General features: G+C 46.7%; 2 protein-coding genes across 4 annotated transcripts in view; one reads left to right on the forward strand and one right to left on the reverse strand.

The window, feature by feature from the left end:
* CSTPP1 (centriolar satellite-associated tubulin polyglutamylase complex regulator 1) overlaps positions 1–1,785 on the forward strand; it is a 148,446-nt gene extending 146,661 nt beyond the window's left edge. For 2 of the 3 annotated variants that reach the window (XM_077322377.1, XM_077322378.1), the window contains one exon: positions 334–1,785. In XM_077322377.1, coding sequence (XP_077178492.1) covers positions 334–514 — 181 coding nt within the window. In that variant the 3' untranslated portion in view covers positions 515–1,785. The remainder of the gene's footprint in view (positions 1–333) is intronic. The other variant, XM_077322379.1, reaches the window with a different exon arrangement.
* Positions 1,786–4,281: 2,496 nt separating this feature from the next.
* ARFGAP2 (ARF GTPase activating protein 2) lies at positions 4,282–23,360 on the reverse strand. The gene is made up of 16 exons (XM_077322381.1): positions 23,207–23,360; positions 22,692–22,810; positions 16,545–16,617; positions 16,190–16,321; positions 16,022–16,102; positions 14,432–14,534; positions 13,788–13,844; positions 12,637–12,689; positions 9,488–9,624; positions 9,115–9,246; positions 8,348–8,476; positions 8,129–8,263; positions 6,178–6,304; positions 5,974–6,064; positions 5,591–5,709; positions 4,282–4,338 (listed from the first exon to the last, which is right to left on the reverse strand). The coding sequence occupies exons 1-16, from the start codon at positions 23,276–23,278 to the stop codon at positions 4,318–4,320; spliced, it is 1,581 nt and encodes a 526-aa protein (XP_077178496.1). The 5' UTR covers positions 23,279–23,360; the 3' UTR covers positions 4,282–4,317.
* Positions 23,361–26,570: the final 3,210 nt, after the last annotated feature.

Below are 26,570 nucleotides of genomic sequence, written 5' to 3' on the forward strand. Positions count from 1 at the left end.
CCTGATCCCCACTTATGTGCAGGGAACAGTTTTTCTGGGAGAAGCCTCAATGAGCAGGAGCTGGGAAAGAATAACAATTGTAGCCTCTGGGATAGCAGTAGGCAGTCCGTTGGGCGTTGTAAACACTCCCTGCAGCAGTCCAAAAAAGCCCTTTATTACTACTTTTGCTAGATAATAAGATGAAAGGAATGCAGCCAAGGACTACCTACACTTTCTAGAAGTTTTTTTTTTTGGGGGGGGGGGGGTCACAAAAATTGCTTTCACTTGCTTGTTTATGGGGAGGGGCTTCCTGCTTTAAGCTAGGCCACCTACACATGCTTTCCTCTTTTTCAGCACAGCCCAAGTCTCAGGGCTGTCCATTTCAAGTTCTTCCATCTCCAGTGGGGATACTGCCCATTTGCCTTCCCGCCAGTCCCCTAGGATCAGTTCCCCGTGGAGGCCTCTCTACCACCGCAGGAAAATGGACACTGAAAGTGATGGCTCCACAGAAGAGACAGATTCGTCTGAGAATTAACAGAAGGCAGAAGCACCAGCTCCTGTCCGCAATCTTACAGCTGAAGGCAGCATGAAGCGAGAGAATCAGCACCTGTTGCACCTCTGGGCCATCTTTGTACCCAATTGCCTCCTGACTACATCCACAGTACAGTGCATGCATATCCATGCACGTTCCTGTTAGCAATGCTCAACAACCCTGTCCTAAACTTTCCACTCCCATTCTGGAGAGACAATGAGAGGCGAGATTGGTTTGCAAGGGTAGACTGTCCTCTAGTGGCAAGCAAGGCAAATAAGCAACACAGAGACACCCTTTTGAAAGAATTAATGCTAAACCCCATGCTTCATGGAATGTTATTTTACTTGTCAGCAAGTGATAGAGACTTCTAGAATATTAAACTAGCAAAATGGTAGCACTTTGACAGCCCCCCTCCCTGCTCCCCGCTCGTCTTTTTTTTTTGGAAAGCTCTATGTGTTTCCTAGACAAATACCCTGATTTCCTTCAAGACTTAAGTGTGAATAGGAAGGTGTGCCATGGCATTAAAACGTTGCCCAGTTAAGAAATTATATCCACTTGGTAGCCACAGTGGACTCTGTTTCAGCTCTTCTTACTGGTCCCACCTTAAAAGAAACCAGGGGACCGTTACTGACTGTAACTGTGAAACCCAACATGTCCCAGGATCACAATGTAGCAAGTACAATCTGTTACACGGGACAAGTGGCAGTACAGCAACTTCTCACTTTCCACAAAGCAATTTTGAGGAAAAAATACTAAATATGGCATTCGGAGATGACACCCCACTATTTGTGGGTGGTGTGAGTCAGCCTCAACTGCTTGGGCCCACACATTCCTTCCCATCTCTCTTCACATGCCCTGGTCCAAATCTGGATGTTTCACCCAACTGGGTTCCTTTCTTCTATTCCCAGTAAGTAGCATTCCAAATCAAATCTGAAGTGTTGTTTATTGTGCACTTCTAAGCAGAGCTGCACCCTTGTAAGTCCAAATAGGTGAATGGGGTCAGAAGGGTGCAAACTGTCCAGGCTTGCACTATCAGAATCCCAGGTGCAAGAAGCCCCAATGTATTAAGATGCTCCAAACTCTGGTGTCATAAACAGAATTTAGAGCACCAGCTTGCTAAAGCAGGAAACCTTCAGTCAATGTACCCTGAGGGGGGTGGGGGCAGGATAGATGGGACTGAGCACATTAAGAGAATTTGGAGTTTGTTCATGACATGAATAAATTGCAATGTATTGTGACTGAACAGAACCTAATAAAGGCTCTGCTGCACTACTCGTCAATGTTCTTCTTGGGTTGTGGCGGTGAGGGGCAAAGATACTTGGGGGAGGTCTGGCTTTGCAGGAGAAGGAAAGGTCGGCAAAAGCCAACATTGTCTCCTGGCAGGGGAATCCCAATTCTAAATGTGAAGCAGTAAAAAGAAAGGCTCTTGATTACTCACATGGAAGTCAAAATACACTTGCTAGATGGACCAATATGCGTTCTGTTAACCCAGTGAAGCTTCAAACTCTCACGCAGAAAAGACAAGAGTTTATTCACAGGAGGCACCGGAAGATGTGTCTTCTCCCTGCTCTTATTTACCCAGCCATCCCTCATCCCCCAAGTATATAATCTCCACCCCACAGGCAAGATGGAGTGCCTCCCACCTGTACATTCTACACCAGGAGTAGTCAAACTGCGGCCCTCCAGATGTCCATGGACTACAATTCCCATGAGTCCCTGCCAGCATTCATTGGTTGGGGCTCATGGGAATTGTAGTCCATGGACATCTGGAGGGCTGCAGTTTGACAACCTCTGCTCTACACAGTACTCCAGTGCTACCTTTGAAATAACAGAGGCCCATAACACAGAGGACACACAGGTATTCGATTTTATTCACTTGAGGGGGGGGGTGGGAAAAATCCACATTACTCTCTTCCGACACCCCCCTCCCCCCCAGCAGAGACCCAGTCCTGGCCACACACAGCTCATCAATACTACCATCAATTCAAGACAGACAGCTCAAGAAGGCAGCCTTCTTCCAGTCTAAGAGCAGACGGAGCACTGAGCAAATCCTTGTCCCTGAAAGGACCAAGTGCTCCAGAGGTAACTCTCCTTTATTTTAAGACAAAAATTTGCAATAGTCAAAGGTAAACATCAGTGCATTTTCAAAATCCAGGGAACAAATGATGAGAAGGGGAGAACAAAGTGCTAATGGGGATAGAGAACTCCAGTAAGTCCATGCGGCCACTTACCTTCTTAGGAAGTGGGCAAGGAGAAAGCAGGTCAACCACACTCACAAATAAGCAAATACAGAAGTCAGCAAGATACTGTCCCATTCTGAGTTGGGTCCTTCCCTCCAGCACAGAAGCCTTACTGAAACTCCAGGTGCCACTACAGCATCCTAATAGTGGTTGCTTGCCCATCACAGGAACAAGACCTGTTACAGTCCAGACTTGGCCCCACCATCCTAGGGGGACACAGTCACTCACCTCACTAAGAGCTTCTAGTTCCCCCCCCCCAAGAGACAGCTGCAGCTACTGAGCAAAGGAACCGCAGAACGGTCTCCTCAGCAGCGTCTCCCCTTTACTCCCACTGTGCTGAGGAGACTCCATGGTGAGCCAAAGAGCATAGCCAACTCTGAAAAGGGGGATAAGGCATGCAGATGCAGTGGGGGGCTTTCGGGCAGTTCACTGTTGAACATCCTGGCCATTAAGAGCAGCACAGTAGGACATGAGAGGTGTGTTTTCCTTCTCCGTTTTTTTGATAAATAGAGCTGCAAATGAATTTTGTAGGAGTACACCTATAATGCTAGGCTTGCAAGAGCAAAGGGGTAGCAATGAAGCTTGGGGGGGGCGATGCTTGCATTAATTTTTTCCCCCACATACAGCAGGGCCCTGACATTCAGGCAAATCGATCAGTGCGCGTGAGTGGGAGGGAGAGGGCTCACAGTGGTGACTGCATTATCCCAGGAGGGGAGGCAGAGCCCGTAGAGCAAATCACCACGGCCTCATTTGGTCACCGGTTTTCCCCAAGAAAGGGCTTCATGGAAATCGGAGACCAGCAATGGGGCAAAGCAGCTAGTCACTATGAAAGTGCAGGGCAGATACCACACTTAATTCCACACTCTCCCAGAAAAGGCTCCTGCAAAGCTACGGGGTGGGTGGGAGTAGAATTAATGTCCCAACTGTCCACCATACTTGCAATGTGAAACCATGCAAAGGTCTTTTCCAAGCAGGTTTTGCACTGTTGCAGCCTCCTGTAGGCTAAGGCTTTGAAGCCACGACCGCTGAAGAGGCTGGCTTAACACCATGTCAGTTTAAAGAAGTGAAGCGAAAACTGCCATGTGCTAGAAAACAGCCTAAGAACTCTTCACCGCTGCCGTCTCCCCATGGATGCAGAAGTGGGAAGAGTATTCAGTACCGCTTCCTGCCTCCACAATATTTGTTCTGCCAAGAGCAATCGTTGTGGAATAAAACAGGCCCAGCAGCAGCAACACCACAATGTGATCATTCGTATGCAGCCCTGGCTCTCTGCATAGCAGCAAGGGGACATTCTCTGGGCCAGCTCGTGCTCGGTTTGCAGGATGTCTGGGGTTTGGCGGGGGGGGGGGGGATGTTTCTAACACAACTGATGTCCAGAGAGGTTTTGACCCAATGCCAGGCATGTCCATTTCTCCTTCCAACCCTATTCTCAAGCAGCCCTCCATTCATGCTTAATTGAAAAATAATCCTGCAGAAATCTTGCCAGGTGACTCAGTGTACGAGGGGTTTTTCACTGACGGCAATGAGCAGCACTGACGGCAATGAGCAGCAAATTCCCCAGAGACATCAATATGTGCCATACCGATCCTAGGGGAGGCGAAAGAGAGATACGGTGACAGTCCAATCAATGCAATCCCAAACATGCCGAAGTGAGCTAAAGTGGATCACCTGAACATCATGCTAAGGAAACCAAGTGTATTCTGTTAAACTCTCTGTGAGGCCCTATGAGCCATAAGGAAGGACATCCTCATTGGCAGAGAATCCCACCATGCTGTATCAGGGGACACAGATACGATAGAAAACGGCCATCAATCAAAGGGAAGCACGTTTAACCCCAATAATGTCTACACAGGTAGGTACAGAAATGTGCCTTGGGGTCACACACAGAGCCATGAATGTGAGGCTTGCATGGAAGGTCCAGATTCACATTCCAGATACAGAAGGGAGAGGAAGTGTGAATCCACAGCTCCCCTTTGTGCCCTGCCTTAAGTATTACACACCTGTAGGAGCCGTGTGTGGACTGACTTCAGAACTCTGACACGGCTGATTAGCATGAGGACAGCTCTGAATTCAATCATGAAGCAGCAATACAGAATTCCCTGAAGGGTTTGAAAATTTTGCTGTGTGTTCTCATAGTGACAAATAGAGAAAGAAGGCCTCTGTGCAGGACCTCAGGTGAGCCTGAGCGGCTACTTCTCGGTTGCTCTAGTGTCAGCCGCTGCCCCTGCCTCAGAGCCATTACTGAGGAGCAGGGCAAGAAAAAGTTCAAGTGGAACTATTCAAGAACAGATGAGCCAAGACCCAACAGCAGCTCTTAGTCAATCCATTTGCCCCAACCTCAGACATTGTTCTGGCTCAGTTCCATCACCCCCAGCAGACGGGCAGAGTTAACGCCTTGCTTGTAGCACCACTGTAGTTTCTCTTGGGCTTGTGTCTAAGGGAGTCGGATTCCCTCCGGATTGCCCACTTGCTGCTGCTGCCCCCTGTGGGCCCTACCTTCAGAGGAAACGAGCTTCCTGCGACGACCTGTAAGGCTTACTCAGGTCAAGGGGGTTGGGTAGGAAAGTGGGCCTCAGACTGCAACCTTTTCTTCCACTCTACAATCCCAAGGGTAAACTCCACAATTTAGCATGATTTAGTGTTTCCTGCTGCATGTAGGAAAATAACATGTTTGGGGAGTATCTAGCTGTTTAACAAAAAATCTTTTAAACCTCTGAACCCTGCTAGAGTTTCAACAAAAATGCATCAAGCACTTTTCCCCTGTGCTGCCTCCAACATGCCTGACATTTAAGCCCCCCTCTAAGACAAAGCTACTTTGCAAGCCTCTGACTTTCCTCACCTGGAGGGAGTTCATCACACCATTGGCCAGAACAGCCATCTTGCCAGCAACAGACTTCACCCCTTGCTTGAACTGGGCAATGTCTGCGGCCGGCAGAACATTTCCGATGGAAACACCACCTGCAGGGAAGGAAGGAAGGAAGGAGGGAGGGAGGAAGGTTTGAGGGACAACGTACTGCTACTGACCAGGCACCTGAAGTACAGGGGCTCCCAATCTCTTGTGAAAGGCTGCAGTTCACAGAGATGCTTGGGCCACTGGACCAATTTGAACAGCTTTGCGCTGTTCAGCTCCAAGTTATAGTTGGGCTGCTTCTCTACAGCCCAGCCCCTTCTACAGTCGCCCAGCAGGATCCCAATGGAACGCTGCTCCGGCCCTCGACGTACTTGAGTTCACAGACTCGGACTCTCCAAACAGATCGGCAGAACTGATGGCGTTGCTGCCGGAGAGTTGCTGTAGTCGGGATCTGGCTTCATACTGGAAAACAAAGCAAGAAACAGAAAATTAGCTAATGGTGGTCGGGCCCATCACCGCTGACAAGGGTTGTGGGCAAAGCAAGTGAAGGGCTGAGGAATCAGTGCCGTCCTCACCTCAGCATCCGCTTCCCGCCCAAAGAACATGTCGGAGGAGATGGCCTTGGCCCCCGCAAACTTCTGCCGTGCTTCATTGGACTCCACTATGGATATCTTGCCCTCAGTTTCCCTTCTGCTGGTAGGCCTGAGAGGCAGAGAAAATAAAACACGCCAAGTGCTGAACACACTGAAGCAATAAAGAAAGCTGCTGAGCTTCTCGCATGCTAATGCCCTTTACCCAAATCAGCCACAGCTTAGATCCATCAGTTCCAACCTGGGTTATGGCGTGACACCTTCCTGATCTGAAAAAGCCACTCTGTCTCTCTTTAAACAAAGTCCCAGAGTCTTTCATCCACGTGAGTCAGAAACACAGTAGTGCAAGCTCTTACCAGCGTGTTTCCTGGTGCCCACTTTTTTAGAAACATAAAGCTGGAAATGACCTCGGGGATCATCTAGTCCAACCCTCAGCACAACTCAGGAAATTCACAACTACCACATCCACCCTCTCCCCCCAGTGACTCTATGCCCAGAGGAAGGGAAGAAACCCCCAGGATCTTGGCCAATCTGGCCTGAATGAAAATTCCTTCCTGACCCCCAAAGCGGCAATGAGTGTCACCCTGGGCATGGAAGAAAGGGCCACAAGAACCTAGCACCAGCTCACCCCTTCCTACCCTCTCTCCCACAATCTGCCTAATTTCACAGAATCAGCAATCAGGAGGAGCCGGTTTACTACCCACCCTAACATTTTGGAACAAATCATCAGTCAGTCCTTGAGCAGCTGTGATTTCTAAGACTCAGAAGCTGATTCTGTGAAGGTTCAAGGGGGTGGCAGGTTAGAGTGAATGACTGATAGCGTTCTGAGTGTCCTGCATAGTGCAGGGGGTTGGACTACATGACCCAGGAGGTACCTTCCAACTCTATGATTCTATGCAGCCAGATGTCCATTTAGCCTCATGTTTATTGCCCTCTTCTGGAAACACTCCAGCTTGTCAACATCCTTCTTAAACTATGGTTTTCAAAACTGCACACAACACTCCAAGTGAGGTCTAGCCCAGTGGTTTGTAACCTTCCTAATGCAGCAACCCTTTAATACAGTTCCTCATGTTGTAGTGACCTCCAACCATAAAATTATGGACGTGTTCTTTCACAGAAATGAAACTGAAACTGACCAATGGCGTGAAGATCCATTGTTCGTGATTGAATATAAACTGGTTTTTTTTCCCTGGGGTTTCTCAGTTCAGCTCTGCCTCTTGTCCCACCATGCCAATCTTGTTCTTTTCCGCTGCTCCAGACAGATGAACATTTTATCTCGATCTACTTCGCAAGGCTGTTGTGTGGATGGTGCCCCCCAGCCAAGCTGCTTGTTCTGCCGCCACCCCTGTGAAAGGGTTGATCGACCCCCACATTGAGAACCACTGGTCTAGCCAAAGAGAAGTGACACCATCAGGAGTGCTTCATGTGTTCCGTCCACAGACTCTTTGCCTTCCCTCATTACCATTATTATGATATGGAGTGTGGGTAAGCATGCCTCAAGTCCTCATTTCTTCTCCAGTAAGACTACCAGCTTACACTTGCTGCATGTCATTTCCATTACCCTCAAGTAAGAAAACAAACGTGGCATGGACTTCACAGGTTACAACATCAGCTTTTCAACAGTCATGTTGCTTTGATCTATGTTGAAAGCGTTCCAGTCTTTCCTGCACTCCCCTGAAATTCTTTTGCCAAAATCCCACAAGGCTCCCTTGTTTGTGCCTTCTGTTCACTCGCTTCAGATCACTTGCTCCCTCCCCCCCCCCCCAAGCCAGCCTTGGCTTTCCTCCATGCCTTTGTAACAGGAAGTGCTTCAGAAGAGCTTACAAGGCTTAGGAAGCATCACTTAGAAATAGCTGCTTTTATCATGGGAGGATGGCTGGCGTGTCCCTAAATCTTTCTCCCACAAAGTTCCTTTCCAAGGTTGATTCATTTCTACCTGTCACCAATGGGCCGGATGCTGGAGATGGTGATGTCTGTCTCCTCCTCTCCTTTGTCAATGCCCCAAGAGGAGTTGTCTGTTTCCCACTGCGAGCCAAAGGCATCTCCTAGTGAGAAAGGATTGTCCTTGTACCTAGGGAACAAACAGAAATGATAGTTTTGATCCAACCAGGCAAAAAGAGATCAGGTAAGACTGAAGACAACAATGCCGTCCTACTTGGGCGGTCCAGATGTGAAGCTTCCAGTATCTTCGAACAAATCCAGCTGAGAGCGAGAGGACTTTGCAGACACCGGCGTTTCTTGCTCTATCACTTGCATTTCAGAAAGGACAGAGTGCGAGATGGAACTGGAAGGAACAAGGGATGAGAGAAAGTCTTGGCAGAACTCATGTATCCCAGCAACCACTCATCAATACTATGAATGCCATCAATATAAAAAACAAGACCCAGTTTTAGCAAACTATATATGTAAATTTTACATCCTTTAGGGAGCTCAAGGTTGCATACGCAGGATTCCCAAGTAGTCACCCCTCTTGCAAACAATTTGCTTCCTTTTATTAAGGCTGCCTTCAGATTCTGCCACGAGCTAATCAACTGGAGAGGCCAGGATTTGAGGCAAATTTGGGAGCCAGAACACTGCGGCACATTTAAGGTATTTATGTCCTCTTCATATATCTAGACTTAGATTCTATCAAGAATGATGCAGCCAAAAAGAGCTTCAATTCACCCAGCTCATGAATGTACTAGACAGCAGTAAGATAGATGCATACAGAGTCATCTGCTTGGGGCATAGGCAGACCTTGTTGTTTACAAAAAACTCGGGATCCTTAAATCATGGCAAGTACATTCCACAGCACAGCTCTCCATGGGTCATCTCATACTTAAACAGCAGTAGCACAACAGCCAAGCAACCCAGGGTAGGTGATACACAGGAGACATCTACCCACCCAGCACACTTTCCTTGTTCTTCAAGCACAGCAAGTACCTTCTGGACACCAAGCCCATGCCCAGTCTTTCAGCCTGTTCACGCTTCTTCCCTTCCAGGTTCTGAAGCTTCTTCTCCTCTTTTTTCCGATCAATCTGCAGCTCCTGGTAGGCCAGTCTCATTGAGGTCACCCTGAGTGAGAACAGCAATATCAGTCCACAGCGGGGCCCCAAGCAGACCCCTCCTTCCCCATGATACATTAAGTTCATCCCAGTATTTCATCATTTTGAATGGCAGTTTACTTGGCTACTGAAACCTAGACCTGGAAAAAGCTATACATGTTTGATCATAGTACCTCTGTGTACTATGGAGAGGAAGTCACTGTCTCTGAGCCTTTGTGAGCAAACAGATCCTGCAAACCTGTCACACTTACAGAGACTCTTCTGCTTGCTTCCTGTACTCTGCAGCCTGCTGCTCCCTCAGCTTTTCCGCCACTTGGGCCTGCCGTTCCACTTCTGTGAAGCTCTGGCTGCTCACTTTCTGAGCTCCAAGACCCTTTTTGGCTCCCAACTAAAAGAAGAATCAGCAAGTAAGCATCTTCAGAAAAGCCAAAATGCCCATCAATAACGAACTGTGAATAATGTAATTGCCAAGGAGTTAACTGCTGTAGATTTCGCAGACTGAGAAGGCATGAAGACAAGCTGTGCCTTGGTTTATCCAGCTGTTTTAGAACTGATTTGAGACATGCTGCTAATTCCTGTAAAGGACAAACATACCTCTATCACTATGTCCATACAAGGTCCATTCACCTGATGGAGCCAAAAGGTTAGGGATTCACAAAATATGAACAATCAAATTACATTAGCATTTATTGTGCACAGCTTATAAAGTTGAAAAGTTAAAAATACGGACAAAGTCCCCACAGGCTAACATAATATGCCCCACCTAAGATGTTTTGATCCCCAAATGGGTCTTCCTCAGAGGTCTAATCCTGAACGCACATGTAATGCAGTGGAGACTGCAGATAGCATCCAGTGAAATTTTTAAAATGTTCAATTTACTCTGTATGAATAACAAGATCAATTCAAATGAAGCTGATAGGAGCTATCCATTTATCAAGTCTTCTTCTGCAAAGCTGCTAAAAAGTTCTGGTGTATGCCTGTATGCACAGAAGCCACTGACACACACCAGAACTGGAAAAGAAGACTTACACTTGATCTACGGACAGCTCCTATCAGCTCTATTTGAAATGATTTTGTTATTCACAGAGAATAAATTGAAGTTAAAAAAAATTTCACTGGCTGCTACCTGGCTCCAGATCACTTAGCCACAGCGATCCATGCGACTGTCATCTCTATACTGGGACTTCTGTAATTCACCTTAGGCAGGCCAACCTTTATCCTTGTTCCAGAAACCACAACTGGTCCAGAATGCAGCTGCCTGGGAGAACACACATTCGGCCAGGGCTCCAACACCTGCACTGGCTCCCAGTTGAATTCTGGATCCCGTTTAAGGAATTGGTGCTCACTCACAAGGCCATCGGTGCTCCAGGTCCTAAGTATCTGAGAGAATGCCTTTCCAGCTACGTTATGCTTTGCTAACACCAACCAACTGGTGGTCCCTGGCCCCAAGGAGATACGTCAGGCCTCAATCAGCGCCAGGACATTTTCTGTCCTGATGGAACAAGCCCCCAAAACACATTTGGGCCCTGTTGGAACTCGCACAGTTCCTGCGAGATGGGAGTTCTTCCGCCAGGCTTTTAGCTGGGACCTATGAAATGTGAACATTTAGCTTCTACTGGCCCCCACCTTCCCACATGCTTGCCCTCCACCATCAAGTGAGGTAGGTCCAAACTACTGTCTGATTTGATTTAAGATACCAGCCTGCTGATGCTGAATATTTTTAATTAGATTAGAAGTCCTTATTAGTGTTGTTTTAAACTGTTTTAAATTCATTTTAAAAATATTTCTTTCTGTAAATGTACATATCTTGTACACCAGTGGTCCCCAACCTGCGGTCCGCGGCCCGGTACCAGGCCGCGAAGGCCATGGCGCCGAGCCGCGGTTCCCTCTCCCCGCCCCCCCCGCAGTAAAAAACTTCCCAGGCCGCAAGCTTGTGGCCCAGGAAGCTTCTTACTGCGGGGGGGGGGGGGGGAATCAGGGCCGCGCCGCGCATGCACGCAGCGTGGGCAGGGCAGTTGCCCTGCCGGTCCCCAGCCGAAAAAAGGTTGGGGACCACTGTTGTACACCACCCAGAGCTGGCCTACTGGGTCAGGCAGTATAAATAAATAAATAAATCTTCATTTTCTACTGCATTACATGTGTGTTCAGGATTAGACCTCTGAGGAAGACCCATTTTGGGGTCAAAATGCATTATGTCTATCATTGTATGGTGTATATTGTGGTATTTCAATGATTAGTCTAGGCCTTGCCTCTGCTTTGAACTTTATACGCTGTGCACAATAAATGTTGTGTAATTTGATTGTTTGTATTCTGTGGACCCTTTGGGTCCTTAACTACTTGTTGGTTAGGCTTGTTGATTTTTGTTTGGTAACACTATCACCTTTTTGGTCTTCCTTCATTCACCTGATGAATATATGCATTAAAGTCCTGCGAAGAGGAGGTGTAGTAGACACACTGCCTTGTTCTCGCCCTTACAGGTTTCCAGCCTCGTTCTGCACCTCTCACCTCTGTATTTGGTTATGAGAATAGCAAGCGAAACAGGATCGGTACAGGAACAAGGAAGTGTAAGAAGAGCCTGGGGAGACCATGAGTGGGAGCGGGCTGACGCCAGAGGTTCTGAGCTCTGCAATACTCCTGAACTCACCAAGCCTGGAAAGGCTATGTTAGAGCAGTGGCTCCTTACTAATGCTGCCCAGGAAAGTCCGTGAGCTTTATTTTTCACTCCAGGCATAGCTGTTATAATACTTCTACACTTTAAGTTCTTCTATCCTGGTATGGAAGATGGTTTGTGTGTTACAGCTCTTGTGAAAATACATATATTGGGCTTCCTTATAGAGGAATGTCACCAGGAACATGGGCTATTAGTACTTTCAGCAAGATTTTTGGCTTCACCCCACCCCAAAATCTTACAAAAAAAATGCTTTGTTTATGTATTTATTATTATTTTTTTAAAACCATAAATCCCACCTTTCCTCTTAGTTCAAGGCACCTTATGGAGCCACCCTGGCTTCTTTAGGCTCCTCCTTTTCCTTCTCAATTGAATTGTTTGTGATCAGTGCACTCTTAAGGAACTTCCAGCCCTCTTGAACTCCTGCTCCACAGCTGAAGCATCCCCAACTAAAATCAAAGTTGCACCCGACGTGCCTCTCAGACTTAATAAGACCACCTGGAAAATTATGACTGAACAAGAAGACATGTACAGAACTCCACCCCACTACTCACTAAAACCCAAGCAGTTTTGGAAAGAGATTCATTTGGGCTAACATTCAACTCAGTTTAAAAAGAAAAGAAGAAGAAGAAGCCAGAGAACCAAGGAGGCAATCTTCAAACTGAGGGTGGGTGAGAATGGTTTGTGTGTGAATAAAAACACATATGTGCAGGTCCTCCTGAGTGCACATACCCCTTTCTTGGTAGCACCTGGCTTCTTCTTTCCTATAAGGGAAGGCTTTATATCTGTAATAGAAAAGGAAGACTGAATGAGTACGGACGAAAGAGGGCATCAGTATATTGCTGTTAATTAACCGTACTTTAAAGACTTCAGAGCACAGGGCAGCTCAGCCGAATGGGCCATGGGCATGGTTCATACACCCAACAGTCTGAGCGGCAGGGCACAGAAATCCAAAACCAATAGAATAGGCCACACGCCATGCAACTTCAGAGCAACAGGCTTTGCTAAGACCTCTCCCAGGTGTGGAAAAGCAGGATAAGATCACACCAAGAAGTAATGCTTCAGAAGATCCAGGTCAGAAAAGAGAACAGCCTTCTAAGCAATGACATCTGCACTGCCTGCGTGAAGACCTACATCACCAAGACAGCGACACGGCAGGGTGCACCTAAAAAATGATGCATGGGCTCAGAGGTAGCCCAGCCGTTCCAAAAGAGCCCAAGTGGCTGATGCCTTAAGTGTCTTTCGGCAACTGGAGCCCTGCATGCTCAGCTGACTGCCTGCAGAGGGGCCAAAGCACAGGATTTAGTCTCGGCTCCAGTTCAGAGTCATCAATCTTGCAGGAGCTCCTGGCTCACTTGGAACACGTACGCTTCGGACAAACATCAGGCTGAAGGCAGAACCACAGAAAGAGAAGGCAGGGGTGCCACAAAAAGCCAGTTACCTCTGGCAGAAGTAGCCCCTTGTGAAGACAGACACATGGAAGCGTCTGAGGGAGAAAAAGACAGGCACGTATTTGCTACTGAAAGGGTGTTCAGAATGCCAGAGCTCTACATATAATCTGGATATGGCATAGGCAAAAAACCCAAAAAAACGCCCCCTGATATTGACAGAAGGTCCACATCAAGAGTGGAGAGGATACCAGGATCAGAAGGTGGCAGGGTGGGGGGTGCACAACCCTTAATACTGTGCAAGGATGAATGGGATACTTTTTAAGGGTGGGCTAAGAGGGCACTCAGTTCCCTTCTATAATACCAGAAGGGAGAAATGCTGACTTCACTGGCTGATCTAACAGCTATCACAGAAATCAGCGGTAATCTAAGCCCCCTACTAGCATTAGATGGCAAGTAGCAGAGGAAAGCAAAACCAGAAGACCTCGCACTTACCAAGAGTCGCTTTGGGAGACGTGCTCAGCAAATCAGTTGAAGGACCCTGGCCAAGATCTATGGGCAGAAGGGGATATAAACTGTAGCAATGACAACCCATTTCTACCTCCTTCACCATGAACATTTCACATTTGTTTCTGGACTAAGGAGAGATACCCATTTCTTCTAGTTTAACTCTGACACTCTAGGAATATTGTGCTGGATTCTGCCAGCTTTGTGATTCCAGAAGGAAATGGGTCCCCACCGCCCCCTACCTCAGCAACACCCACCAAACCTTGAAAAACAGAGGATAATGTCAAGGAGCTCTCATGCATCAAAAGCTATGAGGGTCAGGGTCTGGAAGGCGGAGAACGGAATGACTGCCCTTCCCTTCCCCCTCTCAGTATAGCCCCTTCCTTATCCCTGGCAATTCAGGCAGGAAACCATCTTCTGGATAATCTCTCAAAGCAAAAAGGGCTTCAGCTGTCAGAACTGCTTCCCTAAATCTGATAATTTTCAGTTTCTGTAGAGTTGCAAGACTTTTACTCTTCCCACTTACTATACTACTCCGATCCTATGGCCAGTCATCCAGCCTAAGATCAGCATGATTCTTCCCCAACTAGACCTAGAGATTCACTACGGGAAGTTTCAGTAAAGGTACTCACTTGGAACTTCACAGTTTTCAGATGGCTTTGTAGCTCTCTCCGTCTCCAGTGAAGTTTCCACTGTGCTCTGACCTGTCTCAGTCACATCCCAAGTATTACAAGCCTTAAAGAAAGCAAATTTGGTTACCAGAAAGGTCCTTGAATCATTCAGAACAATGAGATCACAGCCTAAAAGATTAGCCACTTACTACTAATAATTAAGAACAATGTATAATACCCAGTCAGAACTACCAGAGCTCTCACTGGTGTGTCACAGATTTATCTTAATTGGACTCCCTCTTGAGGAACAGTAGATTCAAACACAATTTGGATTCAGACCATTCCTTGAAATACATTCAGACCCACTGCTCTTAACTTTGAACAGGAGCACCAGTCCCTCAGAATTAAAATCCTAACACACATATAGCACTCACATATAAATGCTATCAAAATCAATGGGATTTGCTGTTTAGGTGGAAATCTGACAATCATTCATTAGTCTTCCCTCCAACCCAGAGTGGGCTATACCAGTCAGAGCTATTTCATTTGGCTTAAGGTTCCACCTAGTTCAATGCACGGTTTCTAACAAAGACCAGTTAGCTGTCTAATGGAAGCTGACAAACAGGCTGTGAAGCAAGATTTGTATCCTGTTTCTCAGGGTATCCCAGAGTATAACGGCAAACAATAAAATATATACAGTAAAATGAAGTTTCTTTCACTGAGGAAGGCTATGGAATTTAAAGCCTACAAAGGCAGCCATTAGTTCAGTTCTATTTCTGCTGTACACAGTGCCCAAAGTTGAATTGCTAGCATCCACCTTGAGTCTCAATGAGACTAAATTATGACAGGCTTTGACCCGGAAATTACAGCTGGTCCAAAACGCAGCGGCCAGGATCCTCACAACAACACCGTGGAGGTTCCACATCCGGCCTATTCTCCATCAACTGCAGTGGTTGCCAGTTGAATTCCGGATCAGACTAAAGGTTCTGGTAATTACCTTCAAAGCCATACGTGGTCAGGGCCCAGTGTACCTAAGGGACCGCCTCCCTGCCTATGCCCCCCAAAGAGCTTTACGCTCAACTGCCACCAACCGGCTAATGGTCCCGGGCCCTAAAGGAGTCCACCTGGCCTCGACCAGCCTTCTCTGTCCTGGCCCCCACCTGGTGGAATGAGCTCCCAGAGGAGATCAGGGGCCTGACAGAACTAAAACAGTTCCGCAGGGCCTGCAAAAGGGAGCTCTTCCGCTAGGCATTTGGCTGCGGCCAGGCATAACCAGCAACATCTGCAGGGCCCCTGCCCCCCTCCCCTCCCCCCAGAAATCCATCAAGGCATTCTGCTCCTGGACTTGTTTGCATTATTATTGTTTAATGTTGTACTGTTACCCTGTTATTATAAGTTAGCAATATTGTTATAGACATTTATATATATATGGTTTCTTGTATAGTTCTCAGTTCTATGTGAACTGCCCTGAGCCTTTGGGGAGGGCAGTATATAAATGTGAATGAATGAATGAATGAATGAATGGTTTGGTAGCAACCGTACAACATCTTATAATGTCTATACAGCCTTCTAGTGGAAAGGGATACTGCAATCCAAGTTAACTCATCTTACCTGTGTATGTTCCAGGAAGAAGTCAGCATCACTCTTCTCTGGGGAATGGCCGGGCGTCCCACTCAGCCCATCAATCAGGAGCTGCAGGAGAAGATAATTCTCTGAGCTCAGCCACAAGTATCATGGTCCTCCATCCTTCCCAAAGAGCAAAGGCTCATTGGTACTTACATCATTCCCATATTTGGCTATGGCAGCACTTGCCAGCTGCCGTATCTTCTCTCGGTATACCTGGGCTGCACGGCTATTATACTTGGCACTAGCATCCGTGGTGGTGCAACCATGCTGGCGGAAAAAGGCAGTCTGGAAAGAGAAAATGCAGCTGAGTTCCAAGACTAGGGGGGGGGGGGGATTTTAAAAACCCTCATGCAGCCTCTTGCTGATTCCAAACACACATTTTGTGGGTTCCAGGAAAGTTCACTATGTTTTCCTGAATACAAGTACCATCTCTCCTCACAGTTTCATGGGAAGAATATAAAAATATCCAGGCAAGAAACCAAAGACCAAGCTGCAAATGGATCCTTACCGCATTGGCATTGCTACCCACTTGCATACATCTCAGCTGAAACCAGCTCCAGTTGGAGTCAAGCTCTGTAGACCTGGCAACAGAACAAAAAGTGAAGTCATTGCCTACCGCAAACTAGTTCACCAGGTCAGATTCAGAATTCAAAAGTAACAAAGGCTGGCAGAGCTGGAGGAATACATGAACTATTTCCAGCGTCCTCATCATGTGGGAGGAAGTAAAATGTTCTAACCTGAGTCATTTCAACCTGAACATAAAGCAAGGGTCACCTTTTGATCCAGGCACCAAAATACAGGGAATACATTTGGATTCAGAACTGAAATGCGAGGCAAAGAGACTTGTTGTGCATGGAGCTGCTCCAGAAGACCATAAAGGGATTAAAAAAGAGAACATGGAATTTTGGAATGGAGGAAACACACACAACATAGAAAGAAATATGATTTTTAAATAATAAACTTTATCTTTGTATCCCATACAATATACTCCTTCCCAAAAGGAAGTTAGCTTTAACACCACTAAACAATTGCTCTATGGCAATGGGCATGATTCATGATGCCTTGCTTAATTTGAATCTACAAAACCCCGTGGTACCACATGCACAAAGATTTTACAGCTCTATATTACAACATAGCAAAAAAACCCAAACAAAGTATGGATCTCACCAGAGACACAGCTCCATGCACGCCACGTCATCTTTAAAAAACAGGGCACAGTTAGGATTGAAATGACCATGCTTTTTATTTACTGCCTAGATATTCAGAAGCATAAGTGACACTGAATGGCCCTTCATCATCCTGAACTTTGCTCACAGATGTATCCATTTCATCTCTCCCAAGGGAGTACTGCAGGACATGAGAAACCTGGCCATTAGCATGTATCAAATAGCTTTCTGTCTCCTGACCCAGCAGCCAGAAAAGACTAACCCATGTCTGGCTTGACTCAATTCACAGGAGAATAAAGACTGAAACACTGAAGACTGAAAAGGTTCCACTGAAACACAAACTCCAACTTTCTTCTATAGATCTACCCATTTAGAAGATAAACTGGGAGAACTTCTAAATTTGCTCTAATAAAGAGCAAATAATCTCTGGGCTGAAGAACTTGTGCTCTAAGATCGAGTCTAGCGTCTTGGTAGGAGGAACCCCATGAAAGACATATAATCCCTTTCATTCAACGTGCTTGTAAGAGACCAAGCCAAAACCTTCAAACTTCGGTAACATATTGAAATGTAACAATTAAACAGGAGTACTAAAAAAGAATAAAATACATTTCTAAGGGGGAGTTTATATTATAATAATTAGCACGTGTATACAAAGTGGTGATCCACATTCCTAAAATACTCAGAGATCAAACAGATAGCTATGGTAGGTGGAAAGGTTTGATATCCCTACACATCCCATTGAAACACAGGCAGCTCCCACATTGCAAGAGCCAGCAAGTAACAGAAGATGAACCGGGAGCACACATTTCAAAAACCCTTTCATCTCTTCATATACAACGTGAATTATGTATCCTTTTTATAACTGCAGATGTACTATTATTGTTGCTATTATTATTATTATTATTATTATTATTATTATTATTATTATTATTATTATTATTATTATTATTTAGATTTATAGCCTGCCACTCCCCTAAGGCTCATGGCGGATAACAGCATATAAACCCCTCCAATAAAAACCCCTAATACATAAAAACCATCCTAATACATAAACACATCAACCAACCTAACTCGGCGACATTGCCCAAGGAGGAGACCAGGGATAGCCTGAAGGACTGCAGAAGAGGGGGACCCGATCACACCAAGTGGCGCTGGCCTCAGCCATAAGCCTGGTGGAAGAGCTCCGTTTTGCAGGCTCTACGGAAACCTGGTAAATCCTGCAGAGTCCGCAGCTCTTCCGGGAGCTCGTTCCACCAGGTAGGGGCCAGGGCCGTACCCCACTTCCCCCCCCCCTCCACTGGGATTGAAAGTGGTTTACGACATTATCCCTTTCCTCAGTTTTATTCTCACAACAAGGTTAAGCTAAAAGTGCTGCAACTGGTCCTTTAACAAGTTTCCACAGTAGAGTGGAGGTACAAACCTGGATTTCCTATATCCTGGTCTAACACTCTGCCATAGGAGAGCACATTAACATTCACCCAACACTGCAAGAAAAAGGATCCCTCCCAATAGCTGCAATGCTACACTACATCTTTACAGAATGTTTTCATAACTGACATATCAAGAAGCATGGAGAAAAATGCAATAAACAGCCTCAGAAACTACCCAGTGATCATTAGTAAAGAAGCAGCTGACAAAGGAGAAGCAGTTGTCATCATGGACAAATCAGACTACATTGAGAAAGCTGAAAGAAAACTCTCCAATACCACTCTCCACTGTCCTGACCCTCCACTCAGAAATATCAAACAGAACTGAATATGATTTTGAAGGAATTACTCACACACATACAGAACAGATAGGGACATACCACAGGAATCTCAGCCAGGCATTTTTTTTTATACATTCTCCCCCCAAATACACAAACCCAGCAACCCAGGATGTCCTATTGTCTCAGGCATAGGCACCATCACTGCAGGAGTGTTGGATGCCATCAGTGCCCCCAGTGATGTGCCTGAGGAAGTGTGCACACCTTAAATAAAACTTTGTTGGCCATAAAGAGGTCAAAGAACTTTGTTCTACTGCTTCAAACCAACACGGTTTCCCACCTGAGAAAAACCCAGCCACTTAACCTTCCAGGAAACACTATTTTGGCCATTATGGATGTTGAGTCTCTATGCTTCAATATCATAGAATCATAGAATAACAGAGTTGTAAGGGACCTCATGGGTCATCTAGTCCAACCCCCTGCACTATGCAGGACACTCACATCCCAATCGCTCATCTACTGTAATCTGCCACCCTTTGCCTTCACAGAATCAGCCTCTCCGTCAGATGGCTATCTAGCCTCTGTTTAAAATTTTCCAAAGATCAAGAACCCACCACCTCCCGAGGAAGCCTGTTCCACTGAGAAACCACTCTAACTGTCAGGAACTTCTTCCGGATGTTTAGATGGAATTTCTTTGGAATTAATTTCATCCCATTCGTTCTTGTCCGTCCCACTGGGGCAAGAGAGAACAATTCTGCTCCATCCTCTATATGGCACCCTTTTAAATACTTGATATCCCCCATAAAGATGGACCACAAGCTATCACAACACCATCTCTGACAACACCATGGCTGACCTTGCTACCAAGCTGGGCCAGTTTTTATATGCAATTACTTCAGATCTGGTGAAGATTTAGGGCCCTGCATATACCCCATTATACCAACATTTTCACGGAGCAGCACTTCCTCAGCTCCCACCCTCTTGTATTTGAGATTTATTGATAACAAATTCATTATTTGGATGCATGGAAAAGAACCACCAGAGGAATTTTACCAGGACTTCAGAAACTTCCACTCCACCACCAGCATGACCATGAACTAATCCATGCAAAAAATACACTTTCAACATGCCACAATACAAATACATAACAGAAGCATAAAAGTTATCTTATACCGGAAATCTTCTGATTGCCAAGTGTATCAAGATGCCTCAAGTCACCATACTAATCCACCAAACAATCCACTATCTACAGCCAAGCTACAACAGCCATTCTTGGAAATACAATACCCACCAATGTCGTAAGGGGGAAAGTCAACAAAGCAAAAATGATACCAAAGCAATGACCTACTACAAGGTAAGCCCAAACAAGACAACACCACTGCTGGTAACATACAGCTCGCAGCTCAAGCCAGTTCAATGCAGTTAAGAGCAGCAGAATCTATCCTGCGGAACCAAGTTTGATTCCCTACTTCTCCACATGAAATCTTGGGGCAGTCTCACTGGACTCCAACTTTGTTCTGCTGCTTCAGACCAATACAGTTACTCACCTGACCAAATCAAGCATTCTTGATAACATCCTTCCTACCTTCTAACTAGAACAGAAGAACTCAAAGATCTCGATTTCTACTCACATCTGACAGAGAGAAACTTGACTCTCCAAAAGTTTATACCATGAAACTCTTGATGGTCTCTAAGATACTACTGGCTCAAATCTAACTGTAGCCAATACACCACATTGGCTCTCAGAGATCACCACAGAAAGAGAAAGTTCCTCCCAGCCATTCTAGACATAAATCCTCTGTTCCCTGCTTCAAATCAGGGACTCCAGACCAATGTTCCTTCTAATTTGCTCCACTACTGAGTGGAGTTCACATTCTGAGTACAATATAACTGTTGTAATCTTAAAATAGGCAGTGGGCAGTGTGGCCTTGTTTAGCTCCAGAATGCTGCTGAGCAGGGCTTCCTGTGTTAATAAGCAGCCACTCATGAGTACAACTGGTCTAGACTAACAAAAAGAAAAGAGGTTGGAACATACCCATAACCACAGAAGTGCACAAAGGGGTGGGCCCTATCTTTGGTTGGGATCAGGGCTAGGAACAACAGGGACCCTCCTAAGGCTACGCAGTAACTTACAGAGTACCCCTTCCTGGGGGGGGGGGGGCGGCTGCGGGGATGGGGGGATTATGCTACCAATCTTGTTTTCTCTTTTTAGCTCATGTTCTGTTTGTTTTATTAATGGGATGTGGTTTTATGATGTTTTATAGGGTTTTGTATATTGTAACCTGCCAAGAGTCTCCAGAAAGTGGCGGGCTAAAAACCTAATAAATAAATAAAATATAATTATTTGTCATCCCCCACCAATCCGCACTAAGGGTTGGTGTGACATATGTCACAAGTCTTCTGCTAATGAGAGCTTCTCCTTCCTTCTTACTGCCTCCATCTCAGGCTGTGCCAATGAGGGAGATTGTCCTTCCTTCATTCCTCTCCGGCTTTCCCTTTGCATTTTGTTGCCTGCACAAAGAAGTTACTCTTGCTGCGCTCTGAAGCATATGCCAGCCTTTTTTGCACATTAGCTTTCTTACTCATGCCAATCATTGATTTCTCTGATCAGCAGCATTGTAGCACATGGTAGAAGATTTTTAAATTTTAGCTCTATTTTAGCTCAGGTGGGGAATGCTCAAAGGTAGTTGGAATCAGAGGGGGTGGGTGGTGGCAGCAGTCTCTGTATTCTGCCTTCCACAGACTTGTGACCATTTTATAGTGCGTGCTTATGCCCACACAGCTATTTTGGCCCTTGAAAACACTTGGAAGGCGAAGAGCACCACAGGATCAGGGCATAAGAACATTTTAAAACAATTTTGAAATGGTGATAATAAATTGGTATGGGTGAGCTGTATCTGTGAAGGAAAAGTGTATGTGCAAATGCTTGCTAGGATTGCCAACTCTGTTGGGAAATTCCTGGAGATCTGGTGGCTGAACCCTGGGGAAAGTGAGGGAGGGACACTAATCAAGTATAATACTATGCTACTTCCTCTGAAGTAGCCATTTTCTCCAGGGAAACTGATCTTTCTAGTCTGGGAATCACTTGTAGTTGTGGGAGATCTCCTTACTCCTTATTACAAGCTTTCTCAAGCAAGGTTCGTGAAACCCTGGTGTTTCTTGATGGCCCTGGAAGGGTTTCCTGAATTTGTTGCACATTTATTGGATGGCATCATGTATAATAATGTCAGCCCATTTCAAAATGGTCAATGATGGGCCTGGAGGGAGTGGGAACGGGAAGGACCCCAGGTGGGCATGTACACAACTATGCTTCCCAACCATATTCTGCATGATTCTGGGGTTTCTCAAAGTCTGAAGAATGTTTCAGGGGGTTTTCATTGGCAAAAAATTGAGAAAGACTGCTTTATTACGTCTCCCATTCTACTTGATTACATTGTTTTATGCCATGTAAATAACACCGAGTCTCAAGTGGAATGTTGGCAAATAAATTACAAAGTGTATAATACTTAATAAGGTAAATAATGATGTGCTCACCACCACTGTACTTCTGCCCTCTAATTTTTTTCTAGCCATGGGCCGGTGTTGGGAAGAGAAATAACTTAGGCTACTCTCAGGCTCTTTCTTCTGAGATTAATTGATCAAACACCTTTGACATGTACACAGAGAGGGCACTGAGAAGCAACTAAGCCCATCACAAGTATACATCATACATCACAGATCACATCTACAAGACCAAGCATGGCTATACTCGATCACATCCCCAATCTCGCTAACTCACACTCACCTGATGAAGCTGAGGTGCACACCCAGTGACCGATGGACTCCAGAACAGTCAATACAGAGAAAAACACCATAAGTGACGCTGGCCCAGCTCGGATTCTTTGCACCACAGTCAAAGCAGGACTACAAGAAACAGGAGAGAGGCTAGGAAGATAACAAATGTAAAGCTCCGCGGGTGACTGGGAAGAGAAAGGGAACAAAAGTACGAGCCAGCCACAAGAAGCTGCCATATGGCCAGCTAGACTGCTGATCCACCCAGCTCTGCCTTGTCTTCCCTGACTAGCGCACCAACTCTTAACTACTTCGGGTCCTCTGACAGGGTTCCTTGCAGGCAAATCGCCAGAGACGCCCTTGCCGGCCCCAACCCTAGAAAACCGGCGCAGCCCCATGATTGTTAACGGGCGGCGGGTCTCGACTCGACATCACTGCCGGGCCGGGGGAAGCTGGGGCCGGCAAACGACCTCCCCCCGATCCCCGACTAATCGAGAAAGCCCTCGCGGCAAGAGCGCTTCGCAGTACCTTATTAGCCGGCACAGCCCGCAGCCGCTTGAACAGCGTCTGGATCTCGGTCTTGCTGGGCCCGGCCGCCATGTTCTCTTTCTCCCGGCAGTCCGCGCGGCGAGCGACGGGTCTCCGTCAGGGCCAATCCGCGGGCGGGCCGGGCTCCGGGACGAGGGGGGTCCGGGCGCGGGCGGAGGCTGCCGAGGCCCAGTCGTGCCGCGCCGCCGAGGGGCACGATGCCCAAAGCTTGCTCCGCTATTAACTGCCCAAACCGGGACACTCGGGAGAACCGCGCGAAGGGCCTCTCTTTCCACAGGTCCAGACAGAGGGCGGTGGGAGGGACGGAGGCGTCATTCGCAGGACGGGCGGATGGGCCCTTTGCTCTGCCCGCGCGGAGGCAGCCCGGGTGCCGCTGGCGGGGAGAAGGCTGCCAGGGCCTAGGCCAGGCGCAGGGATGCCTGGCTTAGCACGGCCGGCCCTCGTGCCGTGTAGGGAGAGCGCTGGCATGGCGGCGCCCAGCTGCGCCCACCGACAGCTTGGGAAGGAGAAGCCAAGGTGCCTGGCTTCACCCGGTCCCCACCTGGTCACGGACGGCTCAGCACCCACCTTCATCCTCTAGCCCAGGGGTAGTCAACCTGTGGTCCTCCAGATATCCATCCATGGACTATAATTCCCATGTGCCCCTGCCGGCATTTGCTGGCAGGGGCTCATGGGAATTGTAGTCCATGAACATCTGGAGGACCTCAGGTTGACTACTCCTGGGCTAGCCCACGTGTGGTGTGACTAATGAGCAATAAAGCACCGGGCTTCATCCTGTGCTGCTCTGTGTCCAGAGTGGAGGCAAAGCGCGTAGCACTGACCATCTTCACCCCATGCCAACCTGGGCTTGTTGCAGTCAGCAAAGAGAAGCGTGTTGCCATATTTTCTCATTGTTCATACCGTTGCCAAGGCAGCACTGGGGACAACTGAGAATTGCCCAGGTTCAGTGAAGCTGAGGACTACCATGCTTCTTCTTCACTACCCTTGCTGAGGAGGTGGGCTCTGGCCACGGCAATCCTGCAGCCTGATGGGATTTCACCGGGCAAATTAAACAACCATTCATCTAGTACTTTTCTTGCATCAGCTTTATGAGAATGATGTCCCAGTGAGTTTCATGGTTTGGTTTAGGGCAAGGGTGGCCAAACTCTGGCTCTCCAGATGTTCATGGACTACTGTGACCATCAGCACCTGCCAAAATAGCCAATTGGCAGGAGTTAGTTGGGAGTTGTATTCCATGAACATCTGGAAAGCCGCAGTTCGGCCACCCCTGGTTTAGGGTTTTGAACTAGATTCCTATACAAACCCAGCTTTCACCAATAGGCTCTGTGCTTTATACTATTTAACATAGTATGGTCAAGCCCAGTTTAAGGATTTGCAGGGCCTGTAGCACCAGAGCCAGTTTAAAGATTCATGAGGTCTTAGCAGAGCATAACTAGCATTGTTACTTGTGCTGCACAAGTAACAGTAAAGCACTTCCCAGGAATAGTTGGAACTTTAGAAGTAATTCACAACTTCACTTTGCTCAAAACATTTACTAGTATTATCCTGGACTTAAACTTCTTTAGCATAAAAAAAGAAGAAAACAGCCTAAAAATAACTACAGCACCATGGGGCCCCTGAAACTGTGGGGCCCGTACCATGTGCAACTAGGATAAACTGCTTCTGACTATGGTTTTTGGCTTGCAAACTATCAACAACTGCAGATGCTTTAAACTTAGACATTTTTAAAATGCAGCTGCTTTGCTAATGCCTGTTTTTGGTAACTGTGCATAGCTGAATAATCACTATATTGTTGTTAGTTGCGAAGTCATGTCTGACCCATCACGACCCCATGGACAATGATCCTCCGGGCATTCCTGTCCTCTACCATTCCCCGGAGTCCACTTACTATATTAGCCACTGTATTGCTTTTTAATAGTAAATCATACTTGGATTGGGGAAACTTACTGTCCAGATTGCTGTGATCTAACTGGCTACAAGTCCAAATAAGTGATCATCATGAGGACCAACAGGACAACTATTGGTTGCAAAAGAAAACTGGTAGCACAAAACTACAGGCTAAATGATACCCTCATCTTCCTATTATCATCTGTTCCTATGTAATTATTTGTATACCTGACCTCAGTGGCCCAAGCTAGAGTGACCTCATCCGATTGCAAAAGCCAAGCAGAGTCATTAGCCCTGGTTAGTACTGGGTTGGGAGGCCACCAAGGAATTCCAGGGTAGCCTTACGGTTAAAGGCAGTGGCCAAGCATCTCTGTTTGTCTCCTGCCTTGAAAACTATACAGTGTTGCCATCAGTCAGCTGCGACTTGAGGGCAGTTTCTACCACCAGTTCTTTGCCAAACCTTTCTTTCTCATTCATGCCCTTGTTTTTCCATAACTGCTTAGACAATGAAAGTAAATTTCAATGATAATGCAGAATATGTGTTACAAACCCTAATACAAAAACTACAGTATCATTAACAATCAATTCCCAACCCCAGCGTAGCTAGCTATTTGTCAGCTAGTCGGAAACTTAATTTATCTCCAGTCAGTTCTGAAAAGTCCAGCTTCAGCCTCCGTGGTTCAGGTATGATGTGGAGAATGTGCATATGATTTTGCCTATGGTTGAGGCCTACAGAATACCACCAGCAAACTGGCCTCTCTACTTAGTAATGCATAAACCAGCACTTGCTCAGGATCCCTGGCCCAAAAGAGATAAGTATGGCCTCAACCAGAGCCTGGGCTTTCTTGGCCCTGGCCCCAACCTGGTGGAATGCTCTTCCTAATGAGATCAGGGTCCTCTGGGACCTTCAACAGTCTTAAGGGCCTGCAAGACAGAGATGTTCTGCCAGGCCTGTGGTTGAGGCCAGGAAACTAACACCAAGACAACACTGGCCTCCCTCCTCAAAACACACCATGCTCAAACTAACTGTCCAGCAGAAATGAAGCTTCCCCCCTTTCACAATGAAAGATGTGGGTTCTTGCCCACAAAACCTTATGCTAGAAAACAATTTTGTAAGACTGTAAGGTACACCAAAGCCCCTGTTTCATTTTTGCTGCAATAGACTAACAAGGCCACCCCATTGAACTAAAGCTGATGCCCCCTTTCTCTTTCAGCTTCCCTAAAGCCCATGAGTTGAGGAAGAAGTGGATGCTTGCTGTGAATCGCATTGAACCAGCGTCCAGGAAGTTGTGGATCCCAGGTTCTGGGGCCTGCCTCTGCTCAGAACACTTCGGTCAGGATGAATTTGAGATCTATGGAGGCCAGAAGAGACTGAAGGCTGGTGTGGTCCCCTCTGCATTCTCATTCAAGGTATAATTTCATTCACTCTTTCATTAATACTTCTGTATACCATCTG

Source organism: Paroedura picta, chromosome 2, assembly GCF_049243985.1.
Source record: "Paroedura picta isolate Pp20150507F chromosome 2, Ppicta_v3.0, whole genome shotgun sequence".
Lineage (NCBI taxonomy): Eukaryota > Metazoa > Chordata > Lepidosauria > Squamata > Gekkonidae > Paroedura > Paroedura picta.

Bases quoted from the DNA above. Each gene is read 5' to 3' on its own strand.
- ARFGAP2 (XM_077322381.1), bottom strand. From the start codon at position 23,278: ATGGCGGCCGGGCCCAGCAAGACCGAGATCCAGACGCTGTTCAAGCGG. The intron at 14,535-16,021 runs GTAAGATGAGTT...GCTTTCTTTAAG, and splicing joins TCTTCCTGGAACATACACAG to GCTTGTAATACTTGGGATGT. The intron at 9,625-12,636 runs GTATGTGCACTC...TTCTTCTTTTAG, and splicing joins CAGGTGCTACCAAGAAAGGG to TTGGGAGCCAAAAAGGGTCT.